General features: G+C 54.7%; 1 protein-coding gene and 1 long non-coding RNA gene across 2 annotated transcripts; one reads left to right on the forward strand and one right to left on the reverse strand.

Annotated features, from left to right (window-relative positions):
* Positions 1–79: 79 nt before the first annotated feature.
* On the reverse strand, positions 80–2,044 carry MTHFS (methenyltetrahydrofolate synthetase). The gene is given in 4 exon segments (XM_037509985.1): positions 80–315; positions 907–996; positions 999–1,167; positions 1,879–2,044. Coding segments are annotated over 4 exon segments (630 nt in total). The 5' UTR covers positions 2,014–2,044.
* On the forward strand, positions 963–17,034 carry LOC129145702 (uncharacterized). Its single transcript, XR_008551623.1, has 3 exons — positions 963–1,146; positions 5,646–5,895; positions 15,463–17,034. It is a non-coding gene; the product is annotated as an uncharacterized LOC129145702 (long non-coding RNA).
* Positions 17,035–21,649: the final 4,615 nt, after the last annotated feature.

The raw sequence follows: 21,649 nt of genomic DNA on the forward strand, positions 1-21,649 counted from the left end.
TGGCTGCAGGGCCGCGGCGCGTCCCGGGACGCCGGGCGGGGCTCCGGGAGGGCGGCCCCGACACCCCGAGCGCGGGCGGTCAGGACGGCGGCGCCGCGTCCGCGCACAGGACCTCGTCCACCGGCTCGTCGTGCTCGTCCACGGGCACCTGGGCGCAGAGCTGCTCGCGGAAGGCCAGCGCCAGGGTGCAGGGCCGGGCGCCCCCGCGCTGCAGGCAGCGCCGCAGGTAGGCGTCGTAGTAGCCGCGGCCCCGGCCCAGGCGGCGGCCGCTGGCGTCGAAGCCCAGGCCGGGCATGAAGATGAGATCCAGGCCCCCTGCGGGGAGAGGGCGGCGCCTGAGCGGGGCGGGGCCGGAGCCCAGGGGCGGGGCCCGACTCCTGGGGGCGGGGCCTGAATTCAGGGGGCGGGGCCTGAGCCCAAGGTGGAGCCTGGGCCGGGGGCGGGGCCTGGGCCCAGCGGGTGGGGCCTGAGCCCAGGGTGGAGCCTGGGCCGGGGGCGGGGCCTGAGTCCAGGGTGGGGCCGGGGCGGGGCGTGAGCCAAGTCTGCGTCCAGTGGGCGGGGCCTGAGCCCAGGGAGGGGCCGGGGCCTGAGCCAAGCCTGCGCCCAGTGGGCGGGGCCTGGGCCAGGGGCGGGGCCGGCCCGGGGGCGGGGCCTGAGTCCAGGGTGGGGCCGGCCCGGAGCCAAGCCTGAGTCCAGTGGGCGGGGCCTGAGTCCAGTGGGCGGGGCCGGGGGCGGGGCCTGGGCGGCACCCGCAGGCCGCACACGCGAGGCCGGGCCCAGCTGAGCCGCAGGGGCCAGCGTGGCCGGCGGCCGCGAGGTCAGGGCCGGTCTGCTAAGGCCCCGCCCCGAGGGCCCGCGCGAAGCGGGGCGGGCGGCCCCAGAGGGAGGCCGCGGGCCGGCCCTCACCGGTGGACAGCGCCTCCTCGCGGGCCTCCCCCTCGCCGGGCTGGCGCACGTTCCAGGCCGTGCGGGGCAGCGCGGCCGCCTCCTCGGGGACGCCAGCCGCACCATGTCCATGTGGGCGCTCCCGGGCCGGTAGCGGGGCACGAAGCAGGCCTTGCCCCGCCGGAAGATGTCCCTGATGATGTCGCCGGTGTCCACCTCGTCGGCCATGCTCAGGAAGACGGCGACGCGCCGCGCCCGCAGGTACGCGCCGTGGGCCACCACCTGCGGGCGGCGCGCGGGCGCCTGAGGGGCCGCCCCCGCCCCGGCCCCGCCCGCCCGGCGCGGTCCCCACGGGCCGCCGCGGGTCCCGGGACCCCGCGCCCGCCCGCGCCCGCGCCCCTCCCTGCCTTCCGGAGCCGGGCGCCCGGCCCGCCCGCCCCGCCCGCCCCCGCGCGGCTCAGCCCGGGACACGCGCTCGGCCCGGCCGGCAGACCCGCGGGCCAGAGGCCCGGGAGCCAGGCCGCTGGGGCCCCGGCGCGGGGAGGGCGGCGGGGCGGGCGGGTCCGGGCCCGGGGCGGGCAGCAGCCCCGCCTCCCCGCCCCGCGGCCGGCGCGCGAGGCCCCCTCCGCGCCCTCGGCTCGTGCGCGCCACCTTCCGGCTCGTGCGCGCGGGGCACGTACGCACGGGGGGGCGCGCGGGGACGTACGCACGGGGGGGCGCGCGCGGGGACGTACGCACGGGGGGGCGCGCGCGGACGTACGCACGGGGGGCGCGCGCGGGGACGTACGCACGGGGGGGCGCGCGCTGGGGGACATACGCACAGGGGGCACGCGGGGGACGTACGCATGGGGGGCGCGCGCGGGAGGACGTACGCATGGGGGCGCGCGCGGGGGACGTATGCAGGGGGGCGCGCGCCGAGGCCCGCGCCTGCGCACTTCCCTGCCGGGACGGCCGGTGGCGGGTGGCTGTCGCCCGGTCCCGGCGAGGTCGCACCTTCTGGGTCAGCAGGCGGGACTGGCGTCGGCGCTCCTCGGCGCTCACGGTCCGCAGGCGCTGCTTCAGCTCGGCCCGCAGTTGCTGCTTGGCCACGCGCACCGCCGCCGCCGCCATGTCGGCCCGACCCTCCATGCACGCGGTGCGTACCTCCCAGTCCCGGGCCGGCCCGGAGGCGGTGGCCCGAGGGGGCGTGGCCTGAGTGGCCCCGGGGGCGTGGCCGGAGCGAGGGGTGGGGCCTTGTCCGGGGGCGTGGCCTGGGTGGGCGTGGCCTGAGGGCTGCGGGCGCCTCGGGAGGACTCGTCTGGTCCCCGCGGGCGCGCCAGCACGTGGGCACCACGTGGGCCAGCGTGGCCCGGTGCAGAGCCAGGCGGGTCCTGCTGCTGGGGTCGGTGCCCCCACCTGTGGGCGGGCGGTGCCCCTGCCCCGAGCTGGCCGGCGCGCCTCGCGGAGGCCCTGCGTGGACGCGTGCCGCAGGGCGCCGCCGGACGGGCGGGCGAGCAGGGTCAGCCCGGCACCGCCGGGTGTGCGGAGGCTCGACCGCTAAGCTGTGCGTTTTGGAGGACGGCTTCAAGGTGGAGCGCCTTTGCACAGATCAGAAGGGATCCGGGAAATGCGGGGTATTCAGTCCCTTGGGGGCGCAGCCGCACAAATGCCCTGAGGCCTCTCGGAGCCCAGGGGCCAGCGAGCACCCGCAGGGCCGGGCGGGGGAGGCCGCCAGGATGGGGCGTCCTGGGCTGTGTGGAGGCAGGGGTGCAAGGGAGCTACGGGCCGGTCAATGATTGCCAGGCGCGGCAGAGACCTCACCGGGAACGGTGGCCCGCGTGTCCTGGCCAGAGGCAGGCATGACCTTGAGCAAACACTGTAGCCCAGAGGTCAGTGCACGTGTTCCCGGCGGGGTATAAGTGAGCGATTTTGAACCGACCCAGTCTGTGTCCTGGGGCTGGGCAGGTGGCCACGCTGCAGGCAGTGTGGCCAGCGGGTCCCCGTGGGGCCTGGCGAGGAGGGGGCAGCCGTGCATGGTAAGAGTTGGGTCCCGGCTCCCCCCAGGGACACCTGGTAGCAGGGAGTCCAGCTCCCGCCTCGGCCCTTGGTGTGCAAAACCAGGGCTCCTTGCAGAAGTGGTGACTTGCGGAACGGGGTCCCTGCACCCCCGTTGATGCCACAAAAGGGAGCCAGGACAGGAGCCTCACAGCCACCCAGGAGGGCCCCGGGCAGGGAGGGACCCCTTGAGGGGCTGCCTGCGGCTCACTTGGTAGACGAGGTTAAGAGCCGGTGGGTGGCGGGGTCAGCCGCCAGCGCGGGTGCCGCGTGTGGTGCACCTGCTGGCCGGGAGGCGGCCAGGCCTGGGTATGGGCAGAGGGTGGGGCTGGGGTGAGTCAGGTGGCGCAGCTGGCAGGATCCCGGTGGGGCAGCACTGGCTGCAGCACCCTCCCGGGGCCTCCCGCGGGCTTCAGGTTCTGACCCTGCCCTGGTGGGAAGCACCTGCCCCCGCCAGGCTGGCAGGGGTCTAGATCGAGCACTGGGACTGCTCCGGGTCCAGGAGCCTCCCACTGCCAGCGTCCTGCCTGCGCCCTCTGAGTCGCCAGCTCTGTGCTCAGGGCCTGGGGGACAGTGGGGCGCGCTGGCCGTGGGGCCTGACCCAGATGGGGCCAGGAGGGTAGCCCCCGAGGGACAGAAGCTTCCCAGGAAACAGCCTGCCTGGTGCCCGCGGGGCCTCCCGTTTGTTCTTGGCGTCTTGCGGAGCACAGTTTCTGTGTCCCCCTGCCCTGCCCGCTGCTGTGTGGCCATGCTGCATCCTGTCAAGCCAAGTACCTGGTGGACACTGAGTGCCAGGCTCAAGACCAGCAGGCGGAGCATTGAAGCTGCCCAGCCGGAGTGGGCTAAAGCAGGCCCAGGACCCAGGATCAACTCCGAGCGGCCTGGCCTGGCCCTTGGCGGCCCAGGGATGCCTTTAGCCAGGCGAGCCGGGCAGCAGGTCACCTGCCCCTGCCAGTCAGCACACATTCTGGGCAGCAGGTCTGGACGCGCTGGCAGGGAGCAGCGCACACGGCATGTGCCAGGCTCTAGGGCGCATCCACCTCTGGCCGTGAGCCCTGCCAGCCCGCTTGGGGACCCAGGTGCTGGAGCCCCATCTGCTGACTCAGCCTCCCCATCCCAAGGCTGGAGGCAGCCTGCGTGGGCAGGCCCCCCTGTTGCCCCCAGGCCTGCCCTGCTCCACGGAGCTCAGGGGAGGGAGTCCGCGTGGGTGGTCTCTCCATCCCGAGCAGCTCAGGTCAGCCTCAGGAAGACCCTGCCCCCTGGGTCGCCTGCTGCCCCGTGGGCCCAGGGAACAGCAGCCAGTGCCTGGAGAGCCCAGTGTCCTCTCGCATCTCCCGCCTTGAGGGTCAGGCCGCAGGAACCCTGGCCAGGTGGACGACCCCCTGCTCTTCTACCCCAGAGTGGCCTGGCCTTGTCTCTGCCGGACCCCAGGGCAGACCCCCAGTGCGCTGGCGGTACCGTCTCCACAGGCGGACCCGCCCCCGTTGGTAGCTCAGAGCCTGCTCGAGGGCTCTATCCCTGCTCAGCAGCCCAGGGCCAGGCTGTGGAGCCCCTGCAGCCGCCGCCCTGGGCACCCCGGGCATTCTGTGGAGCAGCACATCAGCCTGCAGAAGGAGCGTCACTGCGGGTTGCACCTGGGGCTGCGCCTCCTGCCCCGAGGCAAGGGCCGGCTTGGGTGTCTCAGTCTCAGCCCGAGCTCCCTTCTCACTGGGAAGTCCTGGGTGTGGCTTTTCCACTCAGTGTCTTACTGACGTTTTCAGGGTCGGAGAACTTCCCGCTGCGTTCATTGAGCTTCCAGAGGCGCCCAGGAGTCGCCGTACGGGGGAAGCTTCTGGGGCTCTCGGGGGCCGGCTCTGGCGCTGAGCACTGGCGTCCCTCATTTTAGCTGCTTCTTGAAGTTATGCAGACACTGGGGATGTGCTCACGCTGCCAGAGCTCAAGGTCAGGGCCTCCCTGTGGCCCGGGGGTCAGTCTCAGGCTGTCACCGTGGCCGCCTGAGTCCATCCCCGCCAGGAGCTGACCCGCATGGCGCAGTGGGTGCTGGGCCTCCCGGCCTCCTCGCCGTCCTCGGGTTCAGGCGGCGGCTGTGGGTGGGCAAGGAGTCACTACAGGGCCCAGGGCTCACAGGACACGGGAAGACCACCCCCTGCTCTTGGCGAGGGCAGGGGTGTGTATACAAAGGTGTAAAAAAAAGTACAGATGGGCGCGGGTCTGCAGAGGGGAGACAGGAAGGGTCTCCGGTGTCCAGGTGGGGCAGCTGCAGATTCGGTGGGCGCTGTCTTGCTTTGTTGAGACCTGCTGAGGAACTTCCTGTTAGCTTCCTGGAACGTCCTCCCTTCGTTAGATGCAAGAAGAGAAACTGGTTACATTCAGGGGACAGGGGTGCTTACCTGGTGGGGCCCGGTGTTCTGCAGTATCTAGGCACACGTACTGGGTGGCTGATGTCTTTGTTTTTAATGAATTGTTTTAATGCAAACAAGAAGTGGGGTGCAGGCCAGAGGAGCACGGATGAGAGGATTCCCCAGCCACAGGGCGGGGAGCAGACAGGCGGATCCCCTGCTGAGGGGAGCCCCGGGCGAGACGGGGGTCTGCTGCGCCCTGTGGGTCGGCTCCCCAGGCGGGCATCAAACTCAGGTTTCCACGTAGCATTAGTCTGAGTATATACAGATGGGTCTGTCCAATATTTAGCTGATCTCTTGACCTTTTGCTGTCTGTTGTGGTTATAGTGTGTCTAAGGCCCGTGACGTCGGAAACGGAGTTTCGTAGAGCGGCATCACAACAGAACACAACGGAGCTGGTGGCGTCCGGGGCTTGTTGACGTCTATCACGTCAGCGTACAGCAGCCTGAAGGGCATCGAGTCTTGATCCGAGGTTCCGGAGGACGGCACGGTCGATGGGAAGGGTCCTCCTTCCTCCTGTCAGCCTGCGTAGGTGGCACCCGGGTGGCGGCTGCGTCGCTGATGGCTGGAGCTCCGAGTAAGATGGGTCCTTTTTTGCTGGAACCCAAAGTGGTCCTGTAGGTGATGAAACAGAAACATCCCCTCTCCCCCATGTTCAGTGTTGTAAGGCCCCAGCCAAGTTGGTCCTCGCAGTGGACGGTGATAGCCGACCCAGGGCCGAGGGCTTGGTGTTGCTGCCATAAAATGCTGCTCCTCTGCCGTGAGGCCAGAAGAATGAGGAATGAGATGTTGCTCAACAGTTGTTAGGCCAAAGCTTTGCAATTCAAGAATTTAAAAATAAATAAAACGTTGTATATAAGTACCTATGGGGGCAAGTTATCCTCTAGACTCCCCACTTTATGTTTTGTTTTTTAAGTGTAGATCCCAGGGTGCAGTCTTAGGACAGTTGTTTTTTTTTTCCCAGGGTTTCAGCATATGCTAGAGAAGCAGTGGTCACCAGCATTGTCTGTGAAAGTGCGGTAGGACAGTCCTTCATGACTGGAAATTAGTGTGCCAGTTTAAGGCCAAAGAAAAAACATCAAGAGGCATTAGCCTAAAACAAAACAATAAATATATCGAAATTACCAGAAGAAAAAAAAATCTTAAACTTGATTTACATCTGAAAACAAGTTTTGTTCACTCTAATGCCAATTTTATCAAACAGTATAGCAAAATATTTGTAAACTAAATTTACTTTGAGACCATTTTACCTATTTTTGCATAAAATCACAGGGCAGAATAACCAGACAGCAATTTTACCTGGCTTTGTTGGAATACTCCTATGTAGGATCAGAGGGAACTCTTGACATGCAGTTGGTGCAGGCTTCAGGAATTCCACCTGGGATTGTTTCTTTTCGAGGTTACCAGGATTTGGGTGTTTTTTTTTTTTTTTTTTTTTTTTAAATTTATACAAGGGCTGGGGTACAGGCCAGAGGCATGGGAGGGTGAGAGGATCCACCAGAGACAGAGCGGGGAGCAGAACAGGCAGATTGGCTGAAACACACTGCTGAGGGGAGCAGCGGGCGAGACAGGAGAGGTCTGCCGCACCATGTGGCAATCTCCCTGGCCGGCTGGGAATTGAACCCGTGCTGCAGAGGCTGCAGACAGCTTCACAGCCCAGCGCTCAACTGCTACGCCACCGGGGAGGCCCACCAGGATTTGTTTTTTTCGGATTGTCCAGTCCTGCCCCTGGAGGCACGCTTTCTCACCTTCTTTGGAGGGCTCTGGAATCCTACAAAGAGCAGGTTTTCCTCTTCTTGGTTAAGCTCACATTTAACTTATGAAAGAATTTTAATCAAAGTCACACAATGAAACATGTTTTTACATTTTTAAGTTAAGCAGACAAAATTCCCTATTGAAGTTATGCAAAAATCTACTCTGTCATGACAGAGTAGCAAAATTACTCCCGCTGTTTTATTCTGTGTTAGTATCAGGGGGAGAGAAAATACAAACACAAGTTAGCTCTGCTTGAAAAATGCGTATTTGTTGCAGATCCTGGTCAAAACAAGGAAACTTTCTTTGAGTCAAAGCAAAATACCAAAAAAATCACTAATATTCTGTTTAGCAAAAACATCAAAAATCAGGTTTAACTCTCACTATTCAGTCCTCTGTAGGAAATTTTCACTGTCAGAAGTTCTGTCCATTGGAGTTAGCTGAAGGCAGGACCTGAAAGATTTCAGAAAAGTTTCAGAAAAGCAATGTTAACATTTCCGTACATGCCAAAGTCGTACTTTTTTTTTTTTCAAGTGACCATGCTTTCCTTTAGTTTTGTTTTACCCGGTAAACCAATAGGACCAATTCATCTAATCCCTTTTCCAGGAGGAAAGCGAGAACTTTCCTGAAGTGTCTTAAGAGCTCTACTGAGGTTTCACAAGATCTCTTTCGATGAACCAATTGACAGAACTACCAAATTTTACTTTAGACTTTTGGGAAGCTTTGCCGTAAATATTAGAAAGCAGCAGCAAAGCAATATTTAATCTTCCTGAAAGCTCCTGTGCGGTTCACTGGTGCAATTGTTGAGAGTCAGGCCATCACCTTCAGCTTTTATCTCATATTGGAATCTAAATCCCATTTTTTTGACACTGAAAAGACATTATGTACCCAACATTAATAACCCAGACAAGGGCCTCCCTGGTGGCTCTAGGGGTTGGGATGCAACCTGAGGCTCTCTGCAGCCAATGCAGCACGAGTTCAATCCCCGGCCAGGGAGCTACCCACAGGGTGCAGCAGATCCCTGCTGACTCCCCGCTGCTCCTCTCAGCAGTGGATTTCAGTCCGTCTGCCTGGTCTGTTCCCCACTCTGTCTCTGGTGAATGCTTTCACCCCCTACACCTCTGGCCTGTACCCTAGTTCTTGTATGCATAAATAAATAAATCTTTAAAAAGCAAACCCAAGACAAGAAATAGAATTATACTTGATACAACCTTATAAGTGCATTTGAAAACAACCTATACCATTATAAGTTAGTCCCTATTAACCAAAAATTATCTCATCATATTTTCTCAAAGTACTTGCACCAGTTTTTATTACATTTCTTAGTTCAAAAGATCTACAGGAACCATCTATACTAATTTACAGCATCTAGGGGCCAAGGCAGTTTTCTTAGTTAGTCCATGTGGAATGAGTTACACAACTGCAGTTTTTCTTTTTTCTTTTAATTAATTTTTTATTTATACAATAGCTGGGGTATAGGCCAGAGGACTCACCAGAGACAGAGTGGGGAGCAGAACAGGTGGATCCACTGAAATCCACTGCTGAGGGGAGCAGGGGGGAGACAGAAGAGGTCTGCTGCGCCCTGTGGGTAGCTCCCTGGTGGGCCGGGGATCATACTTGCGCTGCAGTGGCTGGTGAGAGCTTAATTGCACTGTCTTTAATCCCTGTGCCCCCAGGGAGGCCCTACAAGTTTTTAAATATACTTTTATATTAAGAAGGTTTTTAATGAGATGGAAGCTAAAACCTTTATGTAGAGTAAGTGTCTAATCTTAATCATTACTAAAGGTCTAGGGCTCGAGACCACAAGGGTTAAAGCAGTTTTTACTAACTTTTTTTTTTTAAGATTTATTTATTTTTAATTTATTTATACATGCACTGGCTACAGTCAGAAGCGCGGGAGGGTGAGAGGATTCACCAGAGCCAGAGAGGGGAGCAGAGCAGGCAGAAGGCCCGAAGTCCACTGCTGAGGGGAGCAGCGGGCGGCAGGAGAGGTCTGCGCGCCATGCGGGACCCTCCTCCGGTGGCCGGGGAGCAGCCAGGGATCGAACCAGTGCTGTATAGGTCCTGGAAGCTTGCGATATTTTCTCAGCTTTCTGTGTGGTTTCATGGTGATGGTTATTTTGTAGTTTTTGGAAGATTCCTGGAATCGATAATCCTGGTTGGCAGATGTGTGACGGGTGTGTGCACAGTTTCAAGACACCTTCTTGGTAAATGGTAGAATGTACTTCATTTGAGGCGGGGTGTATCTGAGTGTAAATTGTTTGGTACTTGTGGTCCAACATCTGTGAGCCCTAACGGTCCGAGATTGGGTTCCAAGTGCAATGATGCTCCAAGTGTTTTCTACTCATGGTTGACTTATATTACATACCTGAGGGTCCCAGGAGTTAATGTGGTCCTTTATGTTGAGTTGTCCAAAATATGGAAAGTTTTGGAAGTTGAGGAGACATCTCATGGTGGTATCTGTGTCCTTAGAATGGTTCATGATTCCTTCTGGACACAGAAAGTCCTATGGGGCAGGTACTGGTTCTGTTGGTGGTGGGAATGTTGGATGTAGGTGTGGAATAGAGGGTGAGGTGGGGGATGGCGGAGTTGAAGACGAAGCTTCTGTATTGCCTTTGACATTTCCTCCATCATCCCCGTCTCTGTCTCTGTCACCAGATCCAGGTTCATATTCCTAGTTGTACTCATCTCCTTGATCTGTCACATCTGGATGATACCAGAATTGGTTCTGTAACAGGGGGGTCCCCAGGAAAGGGGGAGGTTCCAGGTTCATTGCTCCACCCAAGGGAGGGTGGAGCTGAGCAGGGAGAGAAGAAGCTGCAGAGGAGACTGAGGAAGGAAGGAAGCAGGATGGAGCCAGAAGGAGACCTGGGGGAGGCACATGAAATGGAGTGACATGTGAAGAATCTACGCTCAGCTTTTGGTCGTGGATGGGGTGACACAGATGTGGGTGAGACCCGTGGGGAGGTGACAATGGCAGCTTTTATCTTGATGTTGATGTTGCTCTTTTCTTCCCACACTTGTCTGGTTGTTTCTGACCCTTTTCTGTGGGTCCCCGCTGGAAGGTGCCTTGGACTTGGGGCAGCTTTGAGGCCTCACTCTGGGCCAATCCTGTTTGGATGGACTTTTACCCTTGAGGGGACAGGTAACTTTGGGTGCTTGATTTAGAAACTATATTCTTTGCCTTTCCTGTGTTGTTTCCTAATTGTATTAAAGTTCCTTCCCATTAAAGTCTCATAGGTTTTGTGTTGATGTGGCGGATGGCAGAACCTATTTAGAGCAGGCAGGTTTGCGGGGTCTGGGCTGCCCTTCTCCCTGCCCTGTAACAGATTCATGCTGGAAAGAATTTGAAGCTGAAGGCATGTTCATAACTGAGTTTTGTGAATGTGCCTGCTTCGGCTGTATTTTTTGCTGTTTGTATTTTCAAATGTTTTATTTAGAGGCATTTCCAAATGTTTTATTTATATGCAATATTTTTCTATGAACTTGTCTTAATGGTTTCCAAACGTCAGGAAAAATTGCTGTGCATGCCATTACTGAGCTGCATGATTCTGTTTGTTTGCAGCGCTGCGCTTCCTAACTGTGAAAGCAGCTGGACTACTGCTATTCCTCAGTGTTGGCAGTGCCAATGACTGTGTCTTCTATTTGCTTTGTAGAATTCTTCACTCTGTTGCTGGTATATGTTGATGTCCACGCTAGAACAGAAGGCATATTTAGTGTAAAGGATTGCACATCACAGGTGACACCTTTGGCAAGGTGTCTGTGGTCAGAGTACCTTGAGATGCTGTGCGGTGGGTCCGGATATGTCCAAGTCGTTCCTGGAACTGGAGGTTGAGTGGTTGGTCCAGTCGTTGCTGCTGAATCTGATGATGATATTTTGTCTCCAAATCCTAAATTAACAGCACAAATAGCAAGGAAGCAGTAGCGAAGGGCAAGAGGGGGACAATCGCCATGATTGTAAAAGGTCATATGTTTGGCAGCCTTTGGAGGGTTGCTGAGAGTTGCACTCTTCTTCCGTCATATTGTGTAAATGATCCAGGGTTTTTCATGGTGTTCTCCAAAGTTGAGGCATTTCTGCTGTTTGGTTGCTGTTACCCTGGAGCAGTATTTCCTGTACGTGCGGGAATAGTTCTGATGCTTGTTTGTCCAGGTCGTGTATTTGAAGATCGCCGATGTCTTCGTCTCCTTGATCCCCTTCGATTATTTCTATGTCTGAGCTTTCTTCATCTTTTAGGATTGGAAATGGAGGTGGGGTTGGTCCCTGTAGGTCGTCTGGGTATACTGTAACCAACCCCCAGTTTGGGTGATGTTTCCTGGTACCAGAAAGTCGTGTTCTGGGTTTTTTCTGTATACTCTTATTATTCCTCCATTTTATTTCTTAACGTCGAATGCAGTTTCTTGTCTGCTATTACGGTTAGTTTTTCGTAACATGGAAGGTTTCTATCAGGCATAATGTGTGATTAGTAAAGAGTTTGGCTTGCCAGTTGTCGGGATTATTGTCAATACTTTCAGGACAAAACATATAATGTCATGTGATGGGTACTGCAGACAATACGAAGCAACACAGAAGTATAAGAAGGATGAGTTTCTTTTTTAATTTTTATATTTATTTTTATGCATTACTTTTAAAAAGATTTATTTCATTTATTTATGCATACAAGGCCAGAGGTGCAGCGGGGGAGAGGACTCACCAGAGACAGAGTGGGGAGCAGACCAGGCCAATCTACTGCCATCCAGTATTGAGGGGAGCAGCAGGGAGACAGGAGAGGTCTGCTGCACCATGTGGGTAGCTCCCTGGCTGGGGATTGAACTCATGCTGCAGTGGCTGCTGATAACTTCCTACTGCTGAGACTTAACCCCTGCGTCGCCAGGGATGCCCAAGAATGAGTTTCTTGATGCAGGCTTTTGGATCTCTCTATGGGTTAAATGCTGGTTCTTCTGGATACAATCGGTTAATTCAGTACATTAATAGTGTTATTTCAGGGGACATATGCCAAGTGTTATGGCGTCCAATATTAAGTAATATGAAAATACCCAGAGGTCAGTGTCTAGCATTTATGCTCTCGCTGTCATCTGATTTTTCTCAGTGATCTGTAATTCGCCTTTGGCTCCTTTGGTCCAATATGTTTCCAGGGCCTTCAGCCACAATTTTCTGTTTAGAAAAAGAATTATCTTTGATTGACTTTTTAATTATTTCAAACGGGTGCATTTTGTGGGATTCTTTGATGTTTCTCTGGCCCAGTGCATCAACAGTGTGGTTGATCCCATTCCTTAAAAGTGCCTCTTGCTTTGGGGCTTTGCCTGTGAATTCTCGGTCTTGAATTGAGTTCATGGACTGAGGTATTTCATGCGGTATCCTAATTTTGGTAAGTGGACCGTTTTAACTTTTCTGTCATGAGTCCCTTGGATCTTTCACTATTTCCACTGGCAGTTGGATTATGTGCCGTGTGGATATTCCATATCATGTCAGAGTTTTGTGTCCACTTTGTAACTTGGGACCCTTTGAAAGGGGATCCGTGGTCACCACCATTTACGGCAGGTGCTCTGGAGCTGCCGCCCTCTGCCTTCATGCGGGCACAGGAGCTCGTGAGTAGGTGTCTCATACGCTCTGGCCAGTCCTAGGCCAGTTCCTGTGTCTCCAGTTCTGCACGCGTATTTGTGCTGATCTTCTTTTAGTGGCCCTGTAAAATCTATTTATAACATAAAGTTAAATATTTGTTGCGTGCCTGGCTCTTTATGTCTAAACCTTGTAGTTATATTCAGGCACTGTGCGCAGCCTCTAACATGGTTTTTGTTATGACTACTCTGTTATGCGTGACCTTCCACTCCAGCTTTCTTTTAAGTTTTATGTTATTTTGTATCTCCCAGATATCATTGTTTTTTCCTTTTAAAGATTTATTTATTTATGCATACAAGAGCTGGGTGGTAGGCCAGAGGTGTGGGGGTGGGAGGACTCACCAGAGACAGACTGGGGAGCAGAACAGGTGGATCCACTGAGATCCACTGCTGAGGAGAGCAGTGGGGAGACAGGAGAGGTCTGGTGTGCCCTGTGGACCACTTCCTTGGCCGTGGATCAAACTCGTGCTGCAGTGGCTGCAGATAGCTTCATAGTGCTGGTGCTGAGACTTAACCCTGTGCCACCAGACAGGACCCTTTCATTGTTTTGTTTTGTTTTTTTAAGATTGATTTATTTATACAAGCACTGGGGTACAGGCCAGAGGCGTGGGAGGGTGAGAGAATTCACCAGAAACAGAGCAGGGAGCAGAACAGGCAGAAGGACCGAAGTACACTGCTGAGGGGAGCAGCGGGCGAGGCAGGAGAGGACTGCCACACCATGTGGGTATCTCCCTGGCTGGCCGGGAATTGAACCGGTGCTGCAGAGGCTGTGGACAGCCTCACAGTGCTGCGCTCAACCCGCTGCGCCACTGGGGAGGCCCTGATTATTTTAAAGACAGAAGAGTGGGTGGCTTTGGAGGGAGTCTGAAATATTCCTGAAAAAGGGAATGAAAAGTAGCTGGTTCAACTCCAGGGGTAGCTCATTTTGGGGACCTGGGTTATTGGGATAGTCTCTGTGATCCCTTCAAAATCTGTTCAGCCCCAGAGCTCTGTCTCTTGAACAGCTTCACATCCACCAATCTGGCCAAGCCAGAGCCTTAGAACTCACCCCCAACATCCGGGCCACCCACTGGGACAGCCGTTTGCTCCTGAGGCACATCTGCAGGATGGGGCAGGAACCCTCCTCCCTTCATTTCCAGAGCCTCCAGCTGGTCCAGACCTCCACGATGTCCTTCCTGGAATCTAACTGCCCTCTAAGTTTCCACTCTCTCCACCTCCACAGAATAGAACGATCCTGAAAGTGAATAAGATCTTTTTTTTATTTTAAAGATTTATTTACTTATTTATACAAGAACCGGGGTACAGGCCAGATGTGCGGGAGGGTGAGAGGATTCACCAGAGACAGAGCGGGGAGCAGAACAGGCAGACTGACGAAACAGACTGCTGAGGGGAGCAGCGGGCGAGACAGGAGAGGTCTTTCGTGCCATGTGGGACCCTCACTGGCAGGCCAGGATCGAACCAGCACTACAGAGGCTGCGGGCAGCTTCACAGCGCTGCACTCAACCGCCAGCGCCACCAGGGGAGGCCCTGAAAGTGAATAAGGTCTTATAACTTCCTCCCACCTCTGCTTCAAAAAACCCCTTGTTCACCTTGGAATAAATCCCGTCCGTTTGCCTGACCCAGAGTGACTGGCGCTCTCCATCGTCTGCCTCGCGTATCGTGGCAATGGCGCCCTCCCTTCCAGCTCCTCCCGCCCTCGAGCTCTTCCTCCCACTGTTGTGCCTGGTTCCCCCTCATCCTGCAACTGCAGATGTCAGCATCATTTCCTCAGAGGTCGCTCCGGCGCCACCATCACATCACCAGTTACTCTATGCCTGAGAACTTCACCTGCAAAATGGAGATGCTAATAATAGGAATAATACCTATTAGGAATAACTGGCCCAAGGTCCTCAGCAGGACCTGAGCCTGAGGGTTCCTGTCGAATCCATGTCACCGCCAGGGAAACAAGTCCCCTTGGTAATACTGAGCAGGGAAGGTCTCTAACTCTGGAGGGCCAAGGAGAGTTTTTTTTTTTTTTTTAACGTAATGCTGTCGAGTGATGTTAATTGAGCATCTACTACATGGCAAGCAACTGGGCAAGCAACGTGTAAAAAGCTGGATATAAAAAAAAAAAAAAAAAAGGATGGGGCCTCCTGGGTTGCGAAGCTGCGCGCGGCCTCTGTGGCGCCGGTTCGATCCCCGGCTGCTCCCCGGCCACCAGAGGAGGGTCCCACATGCGCGCAGACCTCCTGCCGCCCGCTGCTCCCCTCAGCAGGTACTTCGAATTCTCTCGCCCTCCCGCGCTTCTGACTGTACCCAGTGGTATAAACAAAACAAACAAACAAACCAGCAAACAAATAAATAAAGCATGCCTCTATAAAAAAAAAAAAAAAATAAAAAATAAAAAAAAGGATGATGATCCTTGACCGCGGTCAGCTGCCATCCTGCAGGGGACTCACATGGTCAACAAATAAAAGAGGCAAACATGACCTGAGCACTAATGTGAAAGTAACAGCAGAGGTTGATTACATGAATCAATGTATCTGTAAAAACCAATGCCTGATACATAGCAGATTGGCTGTCTTTACTACATCTGTGATTATGCCATTAGTTCCTACATCACTGCTCTGTGCAATTATTTTCATGCCTGTGTCCCTCTCCAGCCCGTGCATCGGATCATCACTTCCTTCACTCTCACACTGAGGAAAATCAACTGAACTTGGTCTGCTACATGGTATTCAGCTCTGGGAAGTGTGTGAATAACAAATCATCAAAATCCAATTTTTTTTTCTTTCAGTTTGGGAAAGGAAAATGAAAACAAGGAGCAGAAGTAGGAAATACCTGGAGAGAAAAATTCCACTGAGCATTGGAAGGACAATCTTTGTCATTCTAGTTAGAGACTCACCTTTGGAAAGGAATTATTAGGCCTCTCCTCTAGGCAACTTGGGTTTTGGAGGTTCTGGCTGATGTACCCAAACAGGAAACAGTGGCCTGGCAATATTATCAAGCCTCTGGTTGCACAATAGTCACTCCCAGGATATAGTCTGTGAAACTAATCACAATCGCCCACAAAGATGGAGGTTACTGGCTGCCCATGTTGGGACGGTACTGACCACAGCCTGGGTGTCCTCCGTGTCCACGCGCCATGGCGCCACCTAGTGGAAAAGGATGCAGCCCCTACCAGTCATTTGTTTTTGCACAAACATTCTTGTCCCTAGGACACAAAACCAAAAAGCATAAAAACGAGACCACAAAATGGTGCTTGTCTGTGATTGTACATGACTTTGATTTCCCTTTTAATATTTCTGTGCTTTCCAGACTCACACATTGATGAAAAGGTATTTTTCAATCAAACGATTTTTAAAGACATTTTTTGACTTTGGCCTTCATCTCATCATTATCCTTACTGTTTCCAAGATTTGTGGCACCAAAAAAGTTTACATCAGAATCCTGGGAGCATGTATGCATAAATAAATAAATGTATATAAAAAAACACAATAGAGCTTCACTTCTGGGTATCTGTTTAAAAGGTGAATGTATTAACTTGGAAGAGTTATGTGCACCACAGTATTTGTTGTGGCATTATTTACAGTTGCTAAGACAGGGAAAAAACCCACTGACAGAATCGTGGACAAACGTGATGTGTACATACAATAGAGTACTATTCAGCTATAAAGGGTAGTGGAGATTTTGCCATTTGCAGCATGTGGAAGGAACTCAGGGGAATTAGTAAGGAGACAAAACAGATTAATGATCAAAAAAAATAAGCCAATGGATGTCAACAGAACTGAGGTGATCAGAGGGGAACAGAGTAGGTGTGGAGGGTGGCTGGGAGTAAATAATTAAATAATTTAAAAATCAGAAATAAAGGAGAAAGTGTTCCAAATTATATAGCCATTAATTGATTCTGTAAAAAGTAGGTGAATTCATAGAAGTAGGAATGAAGACTGTGATGTTGCCTATTGTCATGAAACAGTTAAGTGTCTTTGAAAACATTTCTCTAGTGTATACTAAGAGCACTGTGGTCAATCAAATAACACTCTATGTTGCAAATAACAAAACGCATGGAGTATTAAGTAATTAAAGAAAGGTTCTTAGACCTCACTAACATCAAAGAGACAGTTGATACCAAATTACACATGGTTGTAAAAACATATTTGCAAAAACCAAAAGCAACTACTACAAGCAAACAACAAAAATGCTTGTTTTAATAGAAAATGTGGCTCTGCTTGTGAAAATGACAACAGAAAAAATGAACATGGAAAGAAATGCAGCAAAGACAGAGTGTGATGTGGACACATTCAGTTGGTTTCTGATAATAGTTACAAATATAAGATAAATTTTTAAAAATGGGGCCTCCCCTGGTGGTGCAGCGGTTGAGCGCTGGGCTGCGAAGCTGCCCGCAGCCTCTGCAGCATCGGTTCAATCCCCGGCCAGCTGGAATGGTCCCAAATAGCGTGACAGACCTCTCCTGCCGCCCACTGCTCCCCTCAGCAGTGTACTTCGTCAGTCTGCCTGTTCTGTTCCCCGCTCTGATGAATTCTCTCACTCTCCCACGCTTCTTACTGTGCCCAGTGCTTGTATAAATAAATAAATAAATCTTAAAAAAAGATAAATTTTAAAAAAGGAGTCCAAAATGTATAAAGAATAAAGCTTCACATTTAAGAGAAAAAATAATTAAATGAAAATGACCATGTGGCAGAGCCATTCAGTAAACCTGAAAAACGTGTTTCAGTGTTGGTGACAGCCAGAGTTCCCTAAGCCCCACCTAGAGCATGGGATCACAGCCTAGGTGGGAAGAGGAGAGGATAAAACAGAGGATAGCCATCTTTTCGAAAAGTGTGTTACTCATAGTAACAGTTTCTCAAATATTAAAAAACTATTACTATATGATGCAGCAATTCACAAAGGAAAGCAGAACCCAATAGATATTCGTTGTACATGTTCATAGCAACATAATTCACAAAAGTGAAAAGGTGGAAGCTATGTAAATGTTCCTTTTTTTTTTTTAAAAGGGCAGGTATAGAGGCATGCTTTATTTATTTATTTGTTTGTTTGTTTGTTTGTTTATACAAGCACTGGGTACAGTCAGAAGCATGGGAGGGTGAGAGAATTCACCAGAGCCAGAGCAGGGAGCAGAGCAGGCAGAAGGACCGAAACACACTGCTGAGGGGAGCAGCGGGCGGCAGGAGAGGTCTGCGCGCCATGTGGGACCCTCCTCCGGTGGCCGGGGAGCAGCCTGGGATCGAACCGGCGCCTCGGGCGCGGGCGCGGGCAGCTTCGCAACCCAGCGCTCAACCGCTGCGCCACCGGGGAGGCCCTGTAAATGTTCCTTGACAGATAAATGGGTTAATAAGATGGTAGATGCATCGGTGGAATATTATTCAGCCTTAAAAAAGGGGATTCTGACACATGCTACAAATATGGGTGAAACGAGGATATTATTCTAAGTGAACAAGCTAATCACAAAACACCAAAAACTGTTATTGTGTTTAGATGAAATGTTTAGAATAGTCAAATTCATTGAAGCGGGAAATATAGTGGTGGCTGCCAATTGTTGAGAAGGGCAGGTGAGGAGCTGTTTAGTGGATATAGAGCTTCAGCTCTGCAGATGGAAAATCTGGAGATTGGGTACACCATTAGGTAACATTTAATTAGCATTATTGAACTATTCTGAATGGATTGAAAATTTTTTATGTATTTTCCATAATAAAAAAATGTTACCCAAAAGTGAATCTGTATAATTCTTTGAAAAGCGGAAGTTCAGGGGTCTCCCTGATGGCGCATGGGGTTAAGATGCAACCTATGAAACTATCCACAGCCAGGGAGCTGCCCACACTGCGCAGCAGACCACTCCTGACTCGCCCGCTGCTCCCCTCAGCAGTGTGTTTCAGCCAATCCACCTGTTCTGCTCCCCACTCTGTCTCTGGTGAATCCTCTCACCCCCCACACCTCTGGCCTGTACCCCGATCTTGTATGCATAAATAAATAAATCTTAAAAAAGGTAGAAGTTCAGTTAGACATTTGCTCTCAAAGAAAAGATGGAGACTAAAGATTATATAAACATAATATGTGCACCCCAATATAGTGTTTACATTAGAATACAACACAATAACACCAAGAGTTTTATACCATCTACTGGTTTGTTTCCAATACAAAGGGAAGAATGATTCAGCAATAAACTGTTATCTTATTAAAATAACGATCTTTAATAAAATACTAAAGACAATCTATTAATTTTTTAAACAATTGGGCCTCCCCGGTGGTGCAGCAGGTTGAGCTCAGCGCTGTGAAGCAATCCGCAACCTCTGCAGCATGGGTTCAATCCCTGGCCGGCCAGGGAGAAACTCACATGGCGCGGCAGACCTCTCCTGCCTCACCCGCTGCTCCCCTCAGCAGTGTATTTCGTCAGTCTGCCTGTTCTGCTCCCCACTCTGTCTCTGGTGACTCCTCTCACCCTCCCGCGCCTCCGAATGTACCCCAGTTCTTGTATAAATAAATCTTAAAAAATTTTATTTAGGGCCTCCCCGGTGGCGCAGCGGTTGAACGTTGGGTTGCGAAGCTGCCCGCGGCCTCTGCGGCGCTGGTTCGATCCCCGGCTGCTCCCCGGCCACCGGAGGAGGGTCCCACATGGCGCGCAGACCTCTCCTGCCGCCCGCTGCTCCCCTCAGCAGTGTCCTTCGGTCCCTCTGCCTGCTCTGCTCCCCGCTCTGGCTCTGGTGAATTCTCTCACCCTCCCGCGCTTCTGACTGTACCCAGTGCATGTATAAACAAAACAAACAAACAAATAAATAAATAAAAACATGCCTCTATTAAAAAAAAAAATTTTATTTAAAAAAATAATTTTTTAAACAATTACATGGCCCAGACTGCTAAAGTCATAAAAACTAGGTCTCGACTCAAAAATTCATTATATATTACTTCTAAAATAAAACAAGAATTCGAAGTTCTTCTCTACAATTTAACCTGTTGGATACCTATGATTTTCCTAATATTTCTACAAATACTAACTTTTGTTTTTTTAAACAATCTAGCACATTAGCTTCACGGGATTCAAGACAAACTCTAAACCACACCCGGATATGTTTATCGTTCTGTCGTGGGGTCGCTGTCGAAAACATTTGAGCAGTTTCCTATCGAAAATAATACATTCCAAGTAGTGTTTGTCTCTAGATTTGTCGCTAGATTTCCAGGAAATGGCGTTGAAATCCCCTCAAGAAGCAGTCGTGCAGGGTTCCCCGCCACTGGACAGGTCAGCTCCGCCGTCCCAAGAAAGGGCGATCCAGGGCGGACTGTGACATCCTCCTCGTCGAAGTTTTTCATTACTTTGAATTTTCACAAGAAAAAAGAGCTGGCGGCTTCCCGGGGATACAAATAAGGCCAAGCGGGTCTGTCCAGCAGGGGCGCCGACCTCTGCGTGACCTCCCTGACCTCTGCATGGCCCCGAGTGACTAGGGGAAAACGCTACCAAGCGCACTGACCTCGCCATGACCCCACTGACCTCTGCGTGACCCCAACCAGATTTGACCTCTCGGTGAACTCACTGGCCTCTGCATGACCCCAGGTCAGATGTGCCCTCTCGCGACCCTCTCCGTAGAGCGCCCTGGGCCTGCTCTTGGGGCGCGTCGGGGCCGGCGCGGAGCCCGCCTCGCCGCGCGGCCCGGGGCTGTGGTGACGGCGGGGGCAGCGGGGCGCGCCCCTCGAGCACGGGTCCCTGCGACGAGCCCGCAGCGGCCTGCGCGTGTCGCCGCGGGAGACACTGCCCGGTGCGCCGCGGCCGCCCGTGTGGACGGCGGGGTCCGCCCCGCGGCCCCGCGCCTCGCCCGCGCCTCCCCCGCCGCCGCCGCCTCTCCTCGGCCTTTCCCTTCGCCCCGACGTCTCCACCGGGCCGTGCGCGCGCTGTGGCCGCGATGGCGTCCGGGGCGGCGTGGGGCGACAGGGCTGGGGAAGGACGAGCGGTCGCGCGACCCTCCGCGGCGGAGATGCCCGCTGGGGGACCCGCCATCTTGGCGGCCCCGGAGCGAGATCCCGCGAGATGCGGCGACGCGCAGGCGGGCTCGGCCCGGCGGGTCTCGCGAGACTCCCGCGGCGCAGCCCGCCCCCGCCCCCGCCCCGCCCCGCCCCCCGCCCCCGCCCTGGTGGCTCCGGGTCGGGCCGGCCCCGCCGGCGCCCGCGTCTGTGTCCGCCTCGCCCGGGTCTGCGGCCCTCCCGAGGCGTCCCCCGGGGCCCCCGAGCCGCGGCCCAGCGCTGCGGGACCGCCCGCGCCCTGCAGGCGTGGGCAGCGGCGTCGGCTCGGCGCCCGGCCCGCCCGGCCCCGGCCCCGCGCCGGCTGGCGAGAACCCGCGCTGGCCGGTCAGCGAGGGCCTCTCGGGCGCCGGCCGGGGCCGCGCTGTGGGCGTCCGCAGCCCCCCGGCCCTGGGGTTCCCCGCGCCCAGTCTGGGGTGCACGAAGGACAATCAGTGTGATCAGAGCTTCACCCGCCGCGCGCCCGTCGGGGCCCCGGGGGCGGCGGGGGAGCCCAGCGCGGCCGCGCCTGACCACCTGGGGCGGCAGGAGGGGGCCTGGCGAGGGGCCCCGGGGCGGGCGGGGGGCGGGTCGCAGCCCCTTCCCGCAGCGGCCTCGCACCTCCCTCCCCCGGGGCGCGGACCCCGGGCTCTCCCGGGCAGAGAGGCCTTGGCATGGGGGGGCGGGGCGGGAAGAGGATGTTTCGGGTCTCCGGGCCGAGGCCAGCGCCGGGAGGTTCAGCTCGGGGGACGCGACTGGCCACGCGGGCCTGCGGCGCCTACTCGAAGCCCCAGCGGGTGCGATGCCACAGCGCGAGGAAAGAGGAGGCCCCACGGCCGCGCCGAGACCCCAACGCTCAGCGCCAGCAGGTGGACAGAGCGTCAGGCCAGGCCAGGGCAGGCTCCGCGGCGCCTCGCGGACCCGGAGAGGTGTCTCGCGGCCGCGGGCCTTCCTCGCAAGAGCCAAACACAAAGATACAC

The sequence above is a fragment of the Talpa occidentalis genome, unplaced genomic scaffold (assembly GCF_014898055.3).
Source record: "Talpa occidentalis isolate TD23 unplaced genomic scaffold, MPIMG_talOcc4v2.1 talOcc4.14, whole genome shotgun sequence".
In the NCBI taxonomy this organism is placed as follows: Eukaryota; Metazoa; Chordata; class Mammalia; order Eulipotyphla; family Talpidae; genus Talpa; species Talpa occidentalis.